The 11,638-nt window shown below is 54.9% G+C and overlaps 5 protein-coding genes across 5 annotated transcripts; 4 read left to right on the top strand and 1 right to left on the bottom strand.

The window, feature by feature from the left end:
- The first annotated feature begins 39 nt into the window (after positions 1 to 39).
- On the top strand, positions 40 to 894 carry M421DRAFT_116645 (uncharacterized protein). Its single transcript, XM_033587256.1, has one exon. It carries the CDS (start codon positions 99 to 101, stop codon positions 606 to 608), a length of 510 nt encoding a protein of 169 aa, XP_033454493.1. The 5' UTR covers positions 40 to 98; the 3' UTR covers positions 609 to 894.
- On the top strand, positions 596 to 1,003 carry M421DRAFT_97204 (uncharacterized protein; the record flags this gene model as incomplete). Its single annotated transcript, XM_033598476.1, has 3 exons — positions 596 to 765; positions 829 to 889; positions 941 to 1,003. 3 exons carry the CDS (start codon positions 596 to 598, stop codon positions 1,001 to 1,003), a joined length of 294 nt encoding a protein of 97 aa, XP_033454494.1.
- Positions 1,004 to 2,003: 1,000 nt separating this feature from the next.
- M421DRAFT_415286 (uncharacterized protein) lies at positions 2,004 to 4,918 on the top strand. The gene is made up of 3 exons (XM_033590642.1): positions 2,004 to 2,980; positions 3,031 to 4,015; positions 4,068 to 4,918. The coding sequence occupies exons 1-3, from the start codon at positions 2,477 to 2,479 to the stop codon at positions 4,580 to 4,582; spliced, it is 2,004 nt and encodes a 667-aa protein (XP_033454495.1). The 5' UTR covers positions 2,004 to 2,476; the 3' UTR covers positions 4,583 to 4,918.
- Positions 4,919 to 6,325: 1,407 nt separating this feature from the next.
- On the bottom strand, positions 6,326 to 8,690 carry M421DRAFT_97206 (uncharacterized protein; the record flags this gene model as incomplete). The annotated part of the gene is made up of 2 exons (XM_033598477.1): positions 6,326 to 7,483; positions 8,688 to 8,690. The coding sequence occupies 2 exons, from the start codon at positions 8,688 to 8,690 to the stop codon at positions 6,326 to 6,328; spliced, it is 1,161 nt and encodes a 386-aa protein (XP_033454496.1).
- On the top strand, positions 8,689 to 11,005 carry M421DRAFT_50382 (uncharacterized protein; the record flags this gene model as incomplete). The annotated part of the gene is made up of 4 exons (XM_033594819.1): positions 8,689 to 8,941; positions 8,994 to 9,079; positions 9,130 to 9,225; positions 9,281 to 11,005. 4 exons carry the CDS (start codon positions 8,689 to 8,691, stop codon positions 11,003 to 11,005), a joined length of 2,160 nt encoding a protein of 719 aa, XP_033454497.1.
- Positions 11,006 to 11,638: the final 633 nt, after the last annotated feature.

The following is an 11,638-nucleotide window of genomic DNA, read 5'->3' on the forward strand; positions in this document are numbered from 1 at the left end:
CTTGGATGGACCATGAGAGCTGTTGCAACCAGCGGCGGCCAGACTGGAGGCAGTCCAGGCAGTCTCAGGCAGCGTCAGGCAGTGGACGCAGGCAGTCCATGGCCGCGCTCGAGTCGCGCGCTGTTCTCTATCCTGTTCTACCTCCAGACACACAGCAAAGGACTGCTGGTTGTACGTCGCTCGCGTGCATCGCGTGTCGGTGCGGCGAGGGCTCTGCCAACTGCTGGGCTAGGCCGTTAGTAGCAAAGGCCCCTGGACGCCAATACCGCCCCGACTCTTCCAACCTCCCTTTACGCCTCCACCGCCCACTCCACCACCGCTCCCCTCGCCAGTCGCACCCCATCGCCGCAGCTCGCAGCCGCTCGCAGCAGCACGGCCTTTGCGGAAGGCACCTCCTGGCTGGCCAAATTCGCTCCTTCCCTGCTTCCGCTCTCTACCGCCGCCCACGCACCTCCTCCCGCACCTCGTCCCGCCGAGGCCCGTCGCGCACCATACCGCTCCGCACGTCACCACGCACGTCGCCGCGCCCTAATACCGCCTGCACGCCCGCACGCCCCCCTTTTCTTCCTTCACGACACCCCTGGCTACGCGCACGATGCCCACCATGATGGCTGCTGCGCCTTACGAGATCCGGACCGGCGGCGACGGCAAGTCCAAGAAGCAGAGCATGGCTGAGCTGAAGCTGCGACGCCTGACAGAGCTCAACCAGCGCCTGCGCGAGGATCTTGAGCGTCGCCGGATACCCGTGTCCGAGGCTGCCCTAGAGTACGTCGCGGTGTTCTGCCCTGGTCGCACAGTAAACAAAGACAGTCGCTAACGCGCCTGCAGTCTCATTGCATTCACCGACAAGGAGCCCAAAGACTGGATGGTGCCTTCACGATGGGGAACAGTGCGTCCAACGCTCACTCCACGTCGGCTCTCAATGCTAACGCAACATCAGATCGACAAGCGCGAGGACCCTTACGCCCCCCAGCAAAGTAATGGCTGCTGCATCGTAATGTGAACGACGAGAGATGCAGTCAGTCATGTCTGAGTAACGGCGTTCATGCGGGGCCCTTTTCACGGCAGTATTTGATTTTACCTTTTAGTTTGGTTGGTTGTGGTGATAATACCCCCACTGTGCAGCAGTCCTGGGAGCTGATATTGGAATGGATCATGTACTTTCAGCAATGTGTAAATTATGGAAAAGCGGACTTTGACGCTCGCTGCACATTGCGGGCAGCGCAGTAGGGATTCCATAAGGTTCTTCATTCTGGCCAGTATGCCGTCTGCGGATGCCGTCTGCGGCTGCCGTGCCTCACAAATTACGAGACGACAATTGTCTCACGTTACTTTCATCCAGTTTTGCCAACTTTGCATTCTGCCATTAGGTATTACTGAGACACATGGCCACACGAGCAGACACTGCAGCGAGCCCTTCTACGAATCTTCTCTTTGTTTTGCCTTTTGCCTGTGTGCCTCGGACATGAGTGCCTCAAAGGGGAAGGCACTAGTCAAACGAGATTAACAAGGCGCGAACGAGCATTAGCATCAGTATATTACACTCCACAAATCATAGAGGAGCGCAGAAACCTGAAAAGCATCGGCGGATTCTGACAGCTGCACGACATCGCATGACAAGCCCAGGCACTCCTAGTTTTGTTCGCTGTGCGCAACGCGAGGCTGCGTTACAGCTGCCCGTGCTTCGCCAGATCGCCGGAAAGGGCACAGGCGCCGAGCGCACTGATGAATCAACGCGAACTGATTGAGCAAGCAGGCAGCCGGGCCGAAACACGCCGCAGCACTATTGGGCAATCAGGGCAGCTAGGATGAGCCTTCAGAGGATCAGCTTTTGGGTCTGCAAAGGGCCTCTGGTCCTTGCGCACGTCGCAGGGCACCCACTGATCAGCATGTGAAGGCGTCGTGTCTCAAGCTCGAGGCTTTTGCACCCCGCGTCGGTGCACGTCAGCCCGACTTCAGGAATTAGTGTGTCAACGTCTGTCCCCAGTCCTCTCACCAGCCACAGATGCACGTGATTTTCTTGAAGTCGATATCATGCGCACGCTGTAGTCGGCGTCGATCCGGTTAGCAGGTGATGTTGCCGGCTCTCTGCTGTCTGCGATTCGCCAGAAAGCCGCGCATTCAAGTCTTCAGGCGCGGGTGACTATCTTACTAGAGCCGTGGGGTGTTCTCTCTAGCCCACCACAGCAGGCCAACCCGCGTTTGCATGGCCTGTACATGGTCGCCGGGACCTGCTTGACAGTCGTCGCAATCTTCTCAAGCACCATCCAAGAGTAGCGACCCAGACAGCCACTGTGCTCGCTCAAAGGCGCGCACCTAGCGTCTTGCCGCTCGTGCGATCCCACCCGACGCAGAGAGTCAGCGCAGCCCCACCAGCAACGCCGGAAAAATTGTTCGCGCTTTGTGCTTCGTAAATCAAGGCTCTTCCCACTTGCCCACTTGCTCCTTCGCCTCCGGCAGGGGTTCGGCGAACGCAATGGACAATGCAAATACCCAATCGTGGGCGGGCATGGACGCTGCAGCGGACCAAGACTTCGGCAACCTGATCGACTTCGACCACTTCAATGACCTCGACCTGCCGGACTTCAACAACATCGCTTTCAGCCATGGCGGGCCGCAGAATCGCAGCGTGGCCGACGCGCTCGACCAGCACCACCTCGACCACCAGTTCTCCCCGCAGATTCCCCAAAATCACGAGGACGGCGCACTCGGCGCGCAACAGACGCAGGGACAGATGGGCGCCCACGGCATGTCTCAGCCGAACGTGAATGCCAACTTCTTCGACTACGGGATGTCGCACTTCGCCCAGGTCGACACGCCCGTCTTCCCCCAGTCGCAGGACCAGGTGTTCCGCCCGCACCAAGGCGTCCCTCCCACGCCCAACAGCGTGGAAATGCACGGCGACCCGCATCGCTACATGCGGCACATGGACCAGCAGACCCTCTACGACCAGAGGTACCACGCGCGCAAGGACGATGCCGTACGATGATCTGCGCTTGCCATTGTGGGCCCTCGCTGACTGTGACATAGTCGTTCACCCCACTCGTCTCTCCCGCAGTCACCCCTCACGACGCACGGTTCCAGATACCTGACTTCACCGTGCCCGGTGCCTACTTCAGCCCCCTCACGTCGCCGGCACTCAATGCACAGGCCCACCAACATGCACAGTCGCAGCTGCACTCCCAGGCCTCGACGTCGGCGAGCTCGACAGCGCACTCTCCCATCGACGTCGACATGGACATGCTGGGCGAGCCTGCCATGGCCCAGCCGGCAGAGCAGAGGAGGAGTCTGAGGGCGAAGAGGAACACGCCCAGAGCGACCCATGTGAACCGCGTACGACAGTCGCCCATAGTGAAACCTGGCAGACGGAGACCTACAGGCTCAATGCAGCTCCCGCCAAAGGAGGTCATCGAGCTCATGCAAGAAGCGCGCATCAGCGGTCTCGACGTTCCACGGAGCCGTGATCATTCAGAGACCGACTCCATCTCCCCCGAGCCTATGCTCTCTGAGATGCGCCCACCTCCGCTTCCTGGGTCCGTCAAGAACTCCCCGGCTATGATGGCGCAGAACAGCAGAGGTGCCACACCCGCCACACCTGCTTCACTCATGCGCATCCATCCTTCGCCGCAATTCGATGCTTCGATGAGTGTACTACCCATGCTGGACGACCTCACCCTGCCGGAGGCTTCGTTGGAACCGCGACCTTCGTTGTTAAGGATAGACACGGCATTCCGTGAGGATGAGCAGGACACGCCTCGAATGTCTGCTCGCAAGACACCAAAGATGGGCCCACTTAGCACACCCGGCGCAGCCATGTCGAACAGACCAAGTCCCATGCTTGATGCCATGTCCACGCCCACAAGTCCGGCGTTCTCGTTGAGCTCGGGAAAGAAGCTGGAGGCCAAGGGTCGCAACCTGAAGAAGAGGGGCAGTGTCAGCTCGAGTCTGGTGAGCCCAGCATTGAGGCCGAAGATATCACCGAGCATCAGGCCTATGCTTGCAGCTGGGGAGAATGGTAAGAGCCTTCACAAGCGATGTGTATAGCTACGTGAGCTAACATGCTACAGGCGTCACTGATAACACACACGCCCTTCTCCTAGCATCCAAGTCCAACTACCAGAATATCCTCGACGGCACAACCGTACCGGGTGTCTCGTACCCGGCGTCGCTCTCCACAAACCTCACATCGAAGCGCACATCGCACAAGATCGCGGAACAGGGTCGCCGAAACCGCATCAATATGGCTCTCCAGGAAATGCAGGACCTTCTGCCACCCGGCTCGCAGATCACTACGCCTGACGCAAAGAGCCCCGAGACTGCGGCGCAAGCGAACAACTCAAAGGCTGCAAAGGTGGAGAGTGCCATCGAATATATCAAGCAGTTGAAGGGTGAAGTGTCGAAAAAGGATGAACTGCTACAACAGAAAGATGCAGAGATGGAGGCGCTGAGGAAGCAATTGACCGAGTTGAGAAGAAGTAGTTCGGCCGGCATAAGCTCAAGTGGGAGCTCGGCCGAGAACACCATTGAGGCGGACATGAAGAAGGAGTCTGCTGCTACGCCTGCCGCGCTGGACGAGACCTGAAGAGAGTGAGTGCAGGAACTCAACACCACAACATCATCACCGGTCACAATCCAACAACCACCAACCCAGCGCCGGGTGCCTACACTGCTCAGAACCTACTGGCACCTGTGGAAGAAGGGTGTATGCACTCCACCGGCATCGAAACATCTGCTTGTCGCACATCGCAGGCTTCATTCGGAAATGCTTGGTATCAGTCACCGAGGCCTACTGCAGGCAGGATAGTAATTAATATATAGTCGACACGCGGAAGCTTGACCACAAGGTCGCTCGCCGCATCGCAGCATATGAATCAATAATTGACAACGACCACACTTGGTCTCCAATCTCCGCAAGAAACCCTCCGCATTCTCATGGTGTTTTGTCTCTGTACCCCCATGCTGCACTTCGTTCCCCCCATCTCAGTCTGCGCAGTTCTACCACCGCCATGCCCCCGCCGGAGCACACAGACGCCACCGAACCGTACGCTGCGCACGTCGAGCCCCGGAAGCGTCAAGAAACATCGAGCCCCAGGAACGCCCTGGGTACAATAGTACTTGTCCGTCGTGCCTCGCGCTGGGTCTGTGGAGGTTAAGACAGTGCGTGTGCTTTGTGTGCGTGAAGCAGCGAGGTCGCGGCTAACTACGATTGTTCTCTTCCTTGTCTACGGACGTTGGCTTCCTGAGTGTGCGTTGTTCGGCAGGTCCTGAATGTCGTTGCTCTTGACTGCGAGCTATTTGATGGGCTGATCTGGTGGATAACCGGTTTCTACTTCCTGTGAGGTCCGACTGATAGTTCTAAATAAGACACACTCTCTTAGGGTTAGATACATCACAGTTCGAATGCTCTTGCCTAGCCTATATACATCACTTCTCCCTTACAACCACCACGCTGCAGCACAGCACGCCATCCGCACTCCTCACCATGGATAAACCGAAGCAAGATCTCAACTGCACTATCTCGAGTCCACAAAAAAGCAGCAAAAGAACAGTCAGCCGCGGACCTAAGGGCCCATTCTAAACCTCCTGCCGAAACCTGAGACTCGTCACTGGAAGGCATACCTAACGGCTTTCTGGCATTACACTATCCAGGGCATCTCTTTTACAGTTTGGTCACGATTACGGCTCGAACCAAAAGCTCTCAGGGACCGAACGGTCTCAAACTCCAGTATGCGTTGAACTTTCAACCGCCACGTCAACCTTTCAGATGAGATGGATTTGATGGAGGAGTGAGCGAATTTGTTCAATACGAGATGGGGATGGAAGTTGGACTTGATGTGGTGAGAGGCAATAGGCGCATTGGAGTGATGGTGGGTGAGAGACGGCTTGCTTTCACCTCTAATTCAGTGTGTGCGATACTGAGGCGAGAACAAGCGAGTGGGCACGGCGTGTCGACATATTGTTGTTACGAAGTTGTGAGAACTTCATGTAAGCAATATACTTGAACGCAAGTGGGAACAAAATTCGGGGTAAGTGGTTATTCTCATGGTTGACGGCATGGCTCAGGGAGAACATCTGGCAGGTGATAATCATTAGAGAGTCGGTTGGGCATATTCGAACCCGTCAGCACCTACAATTAGATCCTTGCTGTACGGCTTTTCCTGCAACCTCAGATAGGACTCCATGTTCAGGGTAAATCGAGAAGTGTATATTTATCATTAATACTATGGATACGCACTAAAGCGCTCGAGCAAACGAAGAAGCTGCAATCTGGGTATCACGAGAAGACTCCCAACGCCCACATCCCAAGTTCCAACCCAAAACTCAACTAACCACCCACAATATCCTCATCCCTCTCCAAATCCTCACACGTATGCTCCCTCCACAAGTGCTCCATCAAATCCCCCACATCGCGACACACTGTATCCGCATCACCATACTTTGCGCACAGTACACATGCGAAACCACCGCCGACACGATGACACTTGACAACAAATTCGTTCCTTACTAGGAACTTCATCCGCCTTGGATGCCGTCCGCGAGCGAGCATGACGATTTCCCACGCCTTGTTCGGCCGCACAGGTATGAAAGTACGGCAGTGGGGACAGCGACGATCACCGTTGGTATAGAAATGGTGTGAGAGTGGAAGATGAGGATTGTATTGAAGGTCGAGGGCGTAACGGCAGAAGAGTTTGTTCAAGTTGGGGTTCGGTTTCGGTGCTGGGCAAGGCGCTGGCGCAGGCACTGGTTTAGGCTCGGGTCTGGGTGTCGGCTTCAGCGGTACTGGAACAGGAGTGTCTGAAGAGCTTGAGCTGCTGCTGCGACTCCTGTGTGGCTTCTTGGGAGCTGTTGGAAAGCCTCCTGGCATCGACGGGCGCGGATCTGGCTTCCCAGGACGAGGCTCGGCCAGCAGACGTTGGTAGAGGAGATCGAGTGCTTGGATGGCAGCTGCGCGCGTTGTTCGGACGGTCTGGACTAGGTAGATGAGTTGAGAGTGTGAGGAGGCGATTGTGAGGTAGTTGCTAAGCCCGAAGTCTTGATGTATGCTGATCAGAACTTGCTGCAACTTGATGATCTGCGATTGCAGTTGGATCCTTGCAATGTCGTCACCGCGCGCGTACAGCTCGCCGATCTTGCGGTATGCGCGATCATATGTTGTTTGGACTTGAGCGGATGCGTTGCATATAAGGTCATCTTCCCTGTCGCTGTAGTGCCTGGCCCTCTGGTCGAGGCTCCATCGTACATGGCGACCGACAGATTCTAAGATGTTTGGGTGTGAATCCCGATGATCGTGGTTGGACGCATGTTTGTCTCTCTGCGTTATGTCGTCGTCGTCGCAGGTAGACTGCTGCTTCAATTTGTGGTACAGGTCTTTCGCAGACCCAAACACGTCTGTCAAAACACCGATGAGCGATGCTACAAAGACGTGGTCTTTGAGCACATCCTTGCGCAGGTCAGTTTGTGTTCCAATATCATTAATCTCCGCCTTACGGGCTCGATGGCAGCTCCGACATCTTCTTTCATGGCGAAGGTGATGTTATCTACATGTGCGATGAGAGTAGAATGAGAGTAGCGTACCACAGGATGGAACGGGAAGTGAAGGCTATCACCTTTGCGGCCAGGCACCTACAGTTCATAATAATCACACTGACAACGACAAGTGATGTATTTGCAGCTGAGTCGCCCATCACACGTCGCGTCCCTCGAGCGCATCATGCGCGCGCTGTCTTGGAATTTGGGTCACATGTTCAGCCCGCGGTCGAAGTTTTGGAAGGCCTACTTCCTCCAACGCCCAGTTGAATGCATGCCCAGTTCAGATACTAGCGAGGCTTCGATCTCGAGTTCTGTCGGCTTGTGGCTTTTGTCATACATCTTTTCCTTGTTCGATGCAGGTTCGTTGACGCACAGCACGTGGCCCCGGGTACGTGACTGTGTGACTTGTCCAAACATCGCGTGCAGATGCTTCATGCTCATCAATACTCCTGGTGGTACTCATGCAGAATATACTGTACTGTGTACGTATGCGACAAGAAGCCAATGTATGTGTTCAGTGTTCACGGTACGTTACCAGAGCCGGAGAGGTGACCGCGGATCGGCGGTGAGTGCGTAGGATCCAGCGACATGGAGTGGTGCTGTACCAGCCGGAAAATCTTGTACTTACTTACATACTACCGGCACAGCCGTTGGATTGCGAAGAAGACAGGAGCAATCGACATTTTCAGAGGTTGATGAAGGAGCGCATGGCGTCCTTGGCGGTGACAACGTTTCTTCCCCGCGGGTCGCCAGGCTGCCCCTCCTCCCACATCTCTCGGGTGTCATCGCCCACGCTCACAGTTCACATCGTATGCGAGCTGTATCTTGCCAACAAGCTTACAATAATGAAGGAATTGTGCAACGCGAAAATAGGAATGCACATTCAGCCCCATCGCGGGCCGAGACGCGCCCACACTCAGGGTCGTCCCGGCGCTTATCGTCGCACCAAAGCAAAATGATTCGCTGAGAGCACCGCGTCTACACTCTTGCAATATCGCAAGCGCGCTCTTATGGCGAGAAACGTTAGAAGCAAGAGGTGGATTCGCTATGGCTGTGCCTCATGGACGCCATCAAAAGTCCTTGCGTTCGCTCGTCGCGTATGGAAGATGTACCTGTCTCATCTGCTCGGTGCAGTATTCCTTGAGTGCATCCGCAACCATGGCCGCGAACACCAGTTCACGCGGGCACCCACTTCAACACGAGGTTCTTGTGTCGCCGATTTCTGACGAGATAAATTATTCGCCCATACCGAATGCCGAGATGAAGTCGAAGACGTGGGAAACAACAGTGACTCGAGTTCCAAGCTGGCCTGAGCAAGCGAGGCAACTGAAGAAGCATCATCACGATTGGGTTACAGTTCTATTCGCACTCGGCGATGTAATACTCGTTGTACTGCCCATATACTTCGTCTGTATGTGTCTCCCTGCCTCTTCCCATAAGCTTCTTCGAATTGACATCATCAGTACTCGGCGTCGCTGTTGTCACGTTGAATGGCAAAGTTGTCGAAGGAAACGCCTTTGCCACCAAGGTCACATCAGCTATTCAACTAGTCAGTCGTTAACAATTTACCAAAATGCAGTAGAGGCTGACTGCTTCAAGGGCCCTACATTGTTTCCGATCATGTTTGCAGCGATATCCGGCCGCAGCATGAAGATGATAGCAAGGTACTTGGCCGAGAAGGGGGCCAAGCTCAGTGTAAGTCGTCCCTGTCTTGCATACTGAGACAAGCCCGCTGATCCATTGCAAGTAGACACTCGAGCTATTGATGGCCAGTCAATCCGTCTGGGGGACAGTTGAGAGTCAATTCTTGATGCGTCGACTTACTATAGTGGGCGTGAATCTCTTGTTCCTGTGGGCAATGTCTCCCTTAGGTGGTCAAGCATCACTCCGCCTTCTGGAAAGATCTACAAGTACGGATTCCACCTTCATGCCACTTCGCTATCTTTCCACAGGTGCTGGGTCCGCTGTCTGGGCTATGACCAGTGGCACTTATGTGGAAAACGATGGGGCTCTTACACAAGTCGAACCACTCTATGCTGCCGCTTTATTTGGCTCAGACGAGGTTAAGAGAGGAGCCGAGGATACCTGGGGGAACGTGAAGATACCCTTCATGTACGATCTCAATTCGTCCTGGTCGGCGGTACCAGCAAACATCTCTAAGCCAGAGGACTATCGAGCATTAGTCGGCATCCCCGTTATTGGTAGGCCCATGGATCGAGATGGCAGCTTCAACCTGGAAACTTCCCACCTGACTGTCGAATGCGAGCCCTTCGAGACGACGATCGTGGGCAAATACAACTACACTGAATTGCAGAAGCTTGTGCCTGGTCAGATATGGCAGAATATGTCCGAGACCGACAGCCCTTGGAGCCAAAAGAATGCTGTTGGAGGGAAAACCGCGACATTCTTCCTGCAGACCGATCTTCCTCTAAGTCAGGGGGACGACGGCCGATTCGACGCCTACGCAGGGTACGTGAACACATCTGCAAATGCTCAACCGTACCCGAAACGAAAAATCACGTATGCTTCGACGGTTGGCTTCGAGCCTCTAGGGAACACGACCTTGAACTTCGCAAACTGCTCGTTGGGTCAGATTCACATCGAGACTACGGTCGAGTGTACCATGGATAAGTGCTCTGCTGTCCAACAACGTCGGTCGTTGATAGACACTCGCGATGAGAATGTCACCCCGTTCGACCATATCTTGATTGCGCAGCTTGCACTGAAAGCTTTCCCGAAAACCTTTGGCTGGTCGAGAGGATCCAACCCGACCGAACAGTTCCTTTTCAACGCCACTGCATTTCAGTTTGTCTCTCCCACCTCGAATTTGGGCGACAACTCAGGATGGGTAGACTTGGCTCAGTTGAGCACCAATGTGTTTGCGAAAAGACTGTCGCTCTTGCTGAACACATATTATCAACTCACAATTGCGCCAAATGCGTACCTAGGCAACCTGCCCCAAAACAACTACTCGGCCTTTGGACTCGACACTGCTCCAGTCGATGATGTCAATGTCTATTTATCTAGCAACGTCACCACCAAGAACACGACTTTCGTGGATTGGTATTTTCCGTTCCAAGACAAAACATACGCGTCAGGGATCTACTTCATCGGAGCAACTACCAATTCGACGGTCAGTAAGACACACGCTATCTTTGTGTGCAACTTCGCTTGGCTCGGTCTTCTTATTGCGGCAGCTGCGACTATCTTTGCGACTGGAGTGGCGTCCCTCGTGCTCAAGTGGAAGACTCTCGGTCCAGAGATGTTCGGTTTCGTCACTAGCATGACTTACGAGAATCGCTTCGTCAACATCCCCAATGGAGGCACCATGCTAAATGGTATGGAACGCGCAAGGTTATTGAAAGATGTCGAGTTCTGCGTGGGAGATGTCAGAGGCGATGATGATGTTGGCCACATCGCATTCGCAGCTGGCGTTCCATTGAGAAAGTTGGAGCATGGGCGCCTGTACTGTTGAGTTCGGCTCAAGTCCAAGACGCATGAATGGTACTTGCTGACCCGAGCCTTGCAATATCGGACCCGCCTCCCCGTGGCGCAGTAAGCAGTAGCACCGCCACCCAAGTGCGGGCCCTTTAGTGATCACAGCTACTGGTCAACGGACTTGCACCGACTGGACATTGACGGGACACTTAGAAGTCTCCACTATCAGCATGGACAAGTCGTGGCAGACAATAGGGAGCCTCACGGTAATATGTTGAGTGTCAGTGCGATGGACCTCGAAACATCGGCATGCGCAGACCCACAGTGCGACAGAAGTCACGATCAGCATCTAGCGCTTCGCTGCAGCCTGTCTTAATGGCTGTTGAGATGTTGATGTGACAGGCCCTGAAGACACGCTCCAGAAGTCAAGCTTTGTTAGCAGGCGCTGGGGGCGGAAGCATTGCTGCAGCAAAAGACGGTCTACCAAGAAAGCGAACGGCCAGCCAATCGGTCGGCATCTGCAGGGGTTGCGGAGGCGGACTTGCGACACGGTCCCAAACACAGGGGTCTGGATGATCTCGCGGCCCGCTAAGCGACTCAACCTCGCGACCAATCATCAACCCCATGGACAGGCGAAACGAAACCTCTGCTGAGGCGCCCAACGAGACCT

The sequence above is a fragment of the Didymella exigua genome (assembly GCF_010094145.1).
Source record: "Didymella exigua CBS 183.55 unplaced genomic scaffold M421scaffold_1, whole genome shotgun sequence".
Lineage (NCBI taxonomy): Eukaryota > Fungi > Ascomycota > Dothideomycetes > Pleosporales > Didymellaceae > Didymella > Didymella exigua.

Bases quoted from the DNA above. Each gene is read 5' to 3' on its own strand.
- M421DRAFT_415286 (XM_033590642.1), top strand. From the start codon at position 2,477: ATGGACAATGCAAATACCCAATCGTGGGCGGGCATGGACGCTGCAGCG. The intron at 2,981-3,030 runs GTACGATGATCT...ACTGTGACATAG, and splicing joins ACGCGCGCAAGGACGATGCC to TCGTTCACCCCACTCGTCTC. The intron at 4,016-4,067 runs GTAAGAGCCTTC...AACATGCTACAG, and splicing joins GCTTGCAGCTGGGGAGAATG to GCGTCACTGATAACACACAC.
- M421DRAFT_116645 (XM_033587256.1), top strand. From the start codon at position 99: ATGGCCGCGCTCGAGTCGCGCGCTGTTCTCTATCCTGTTCTACCTCCA.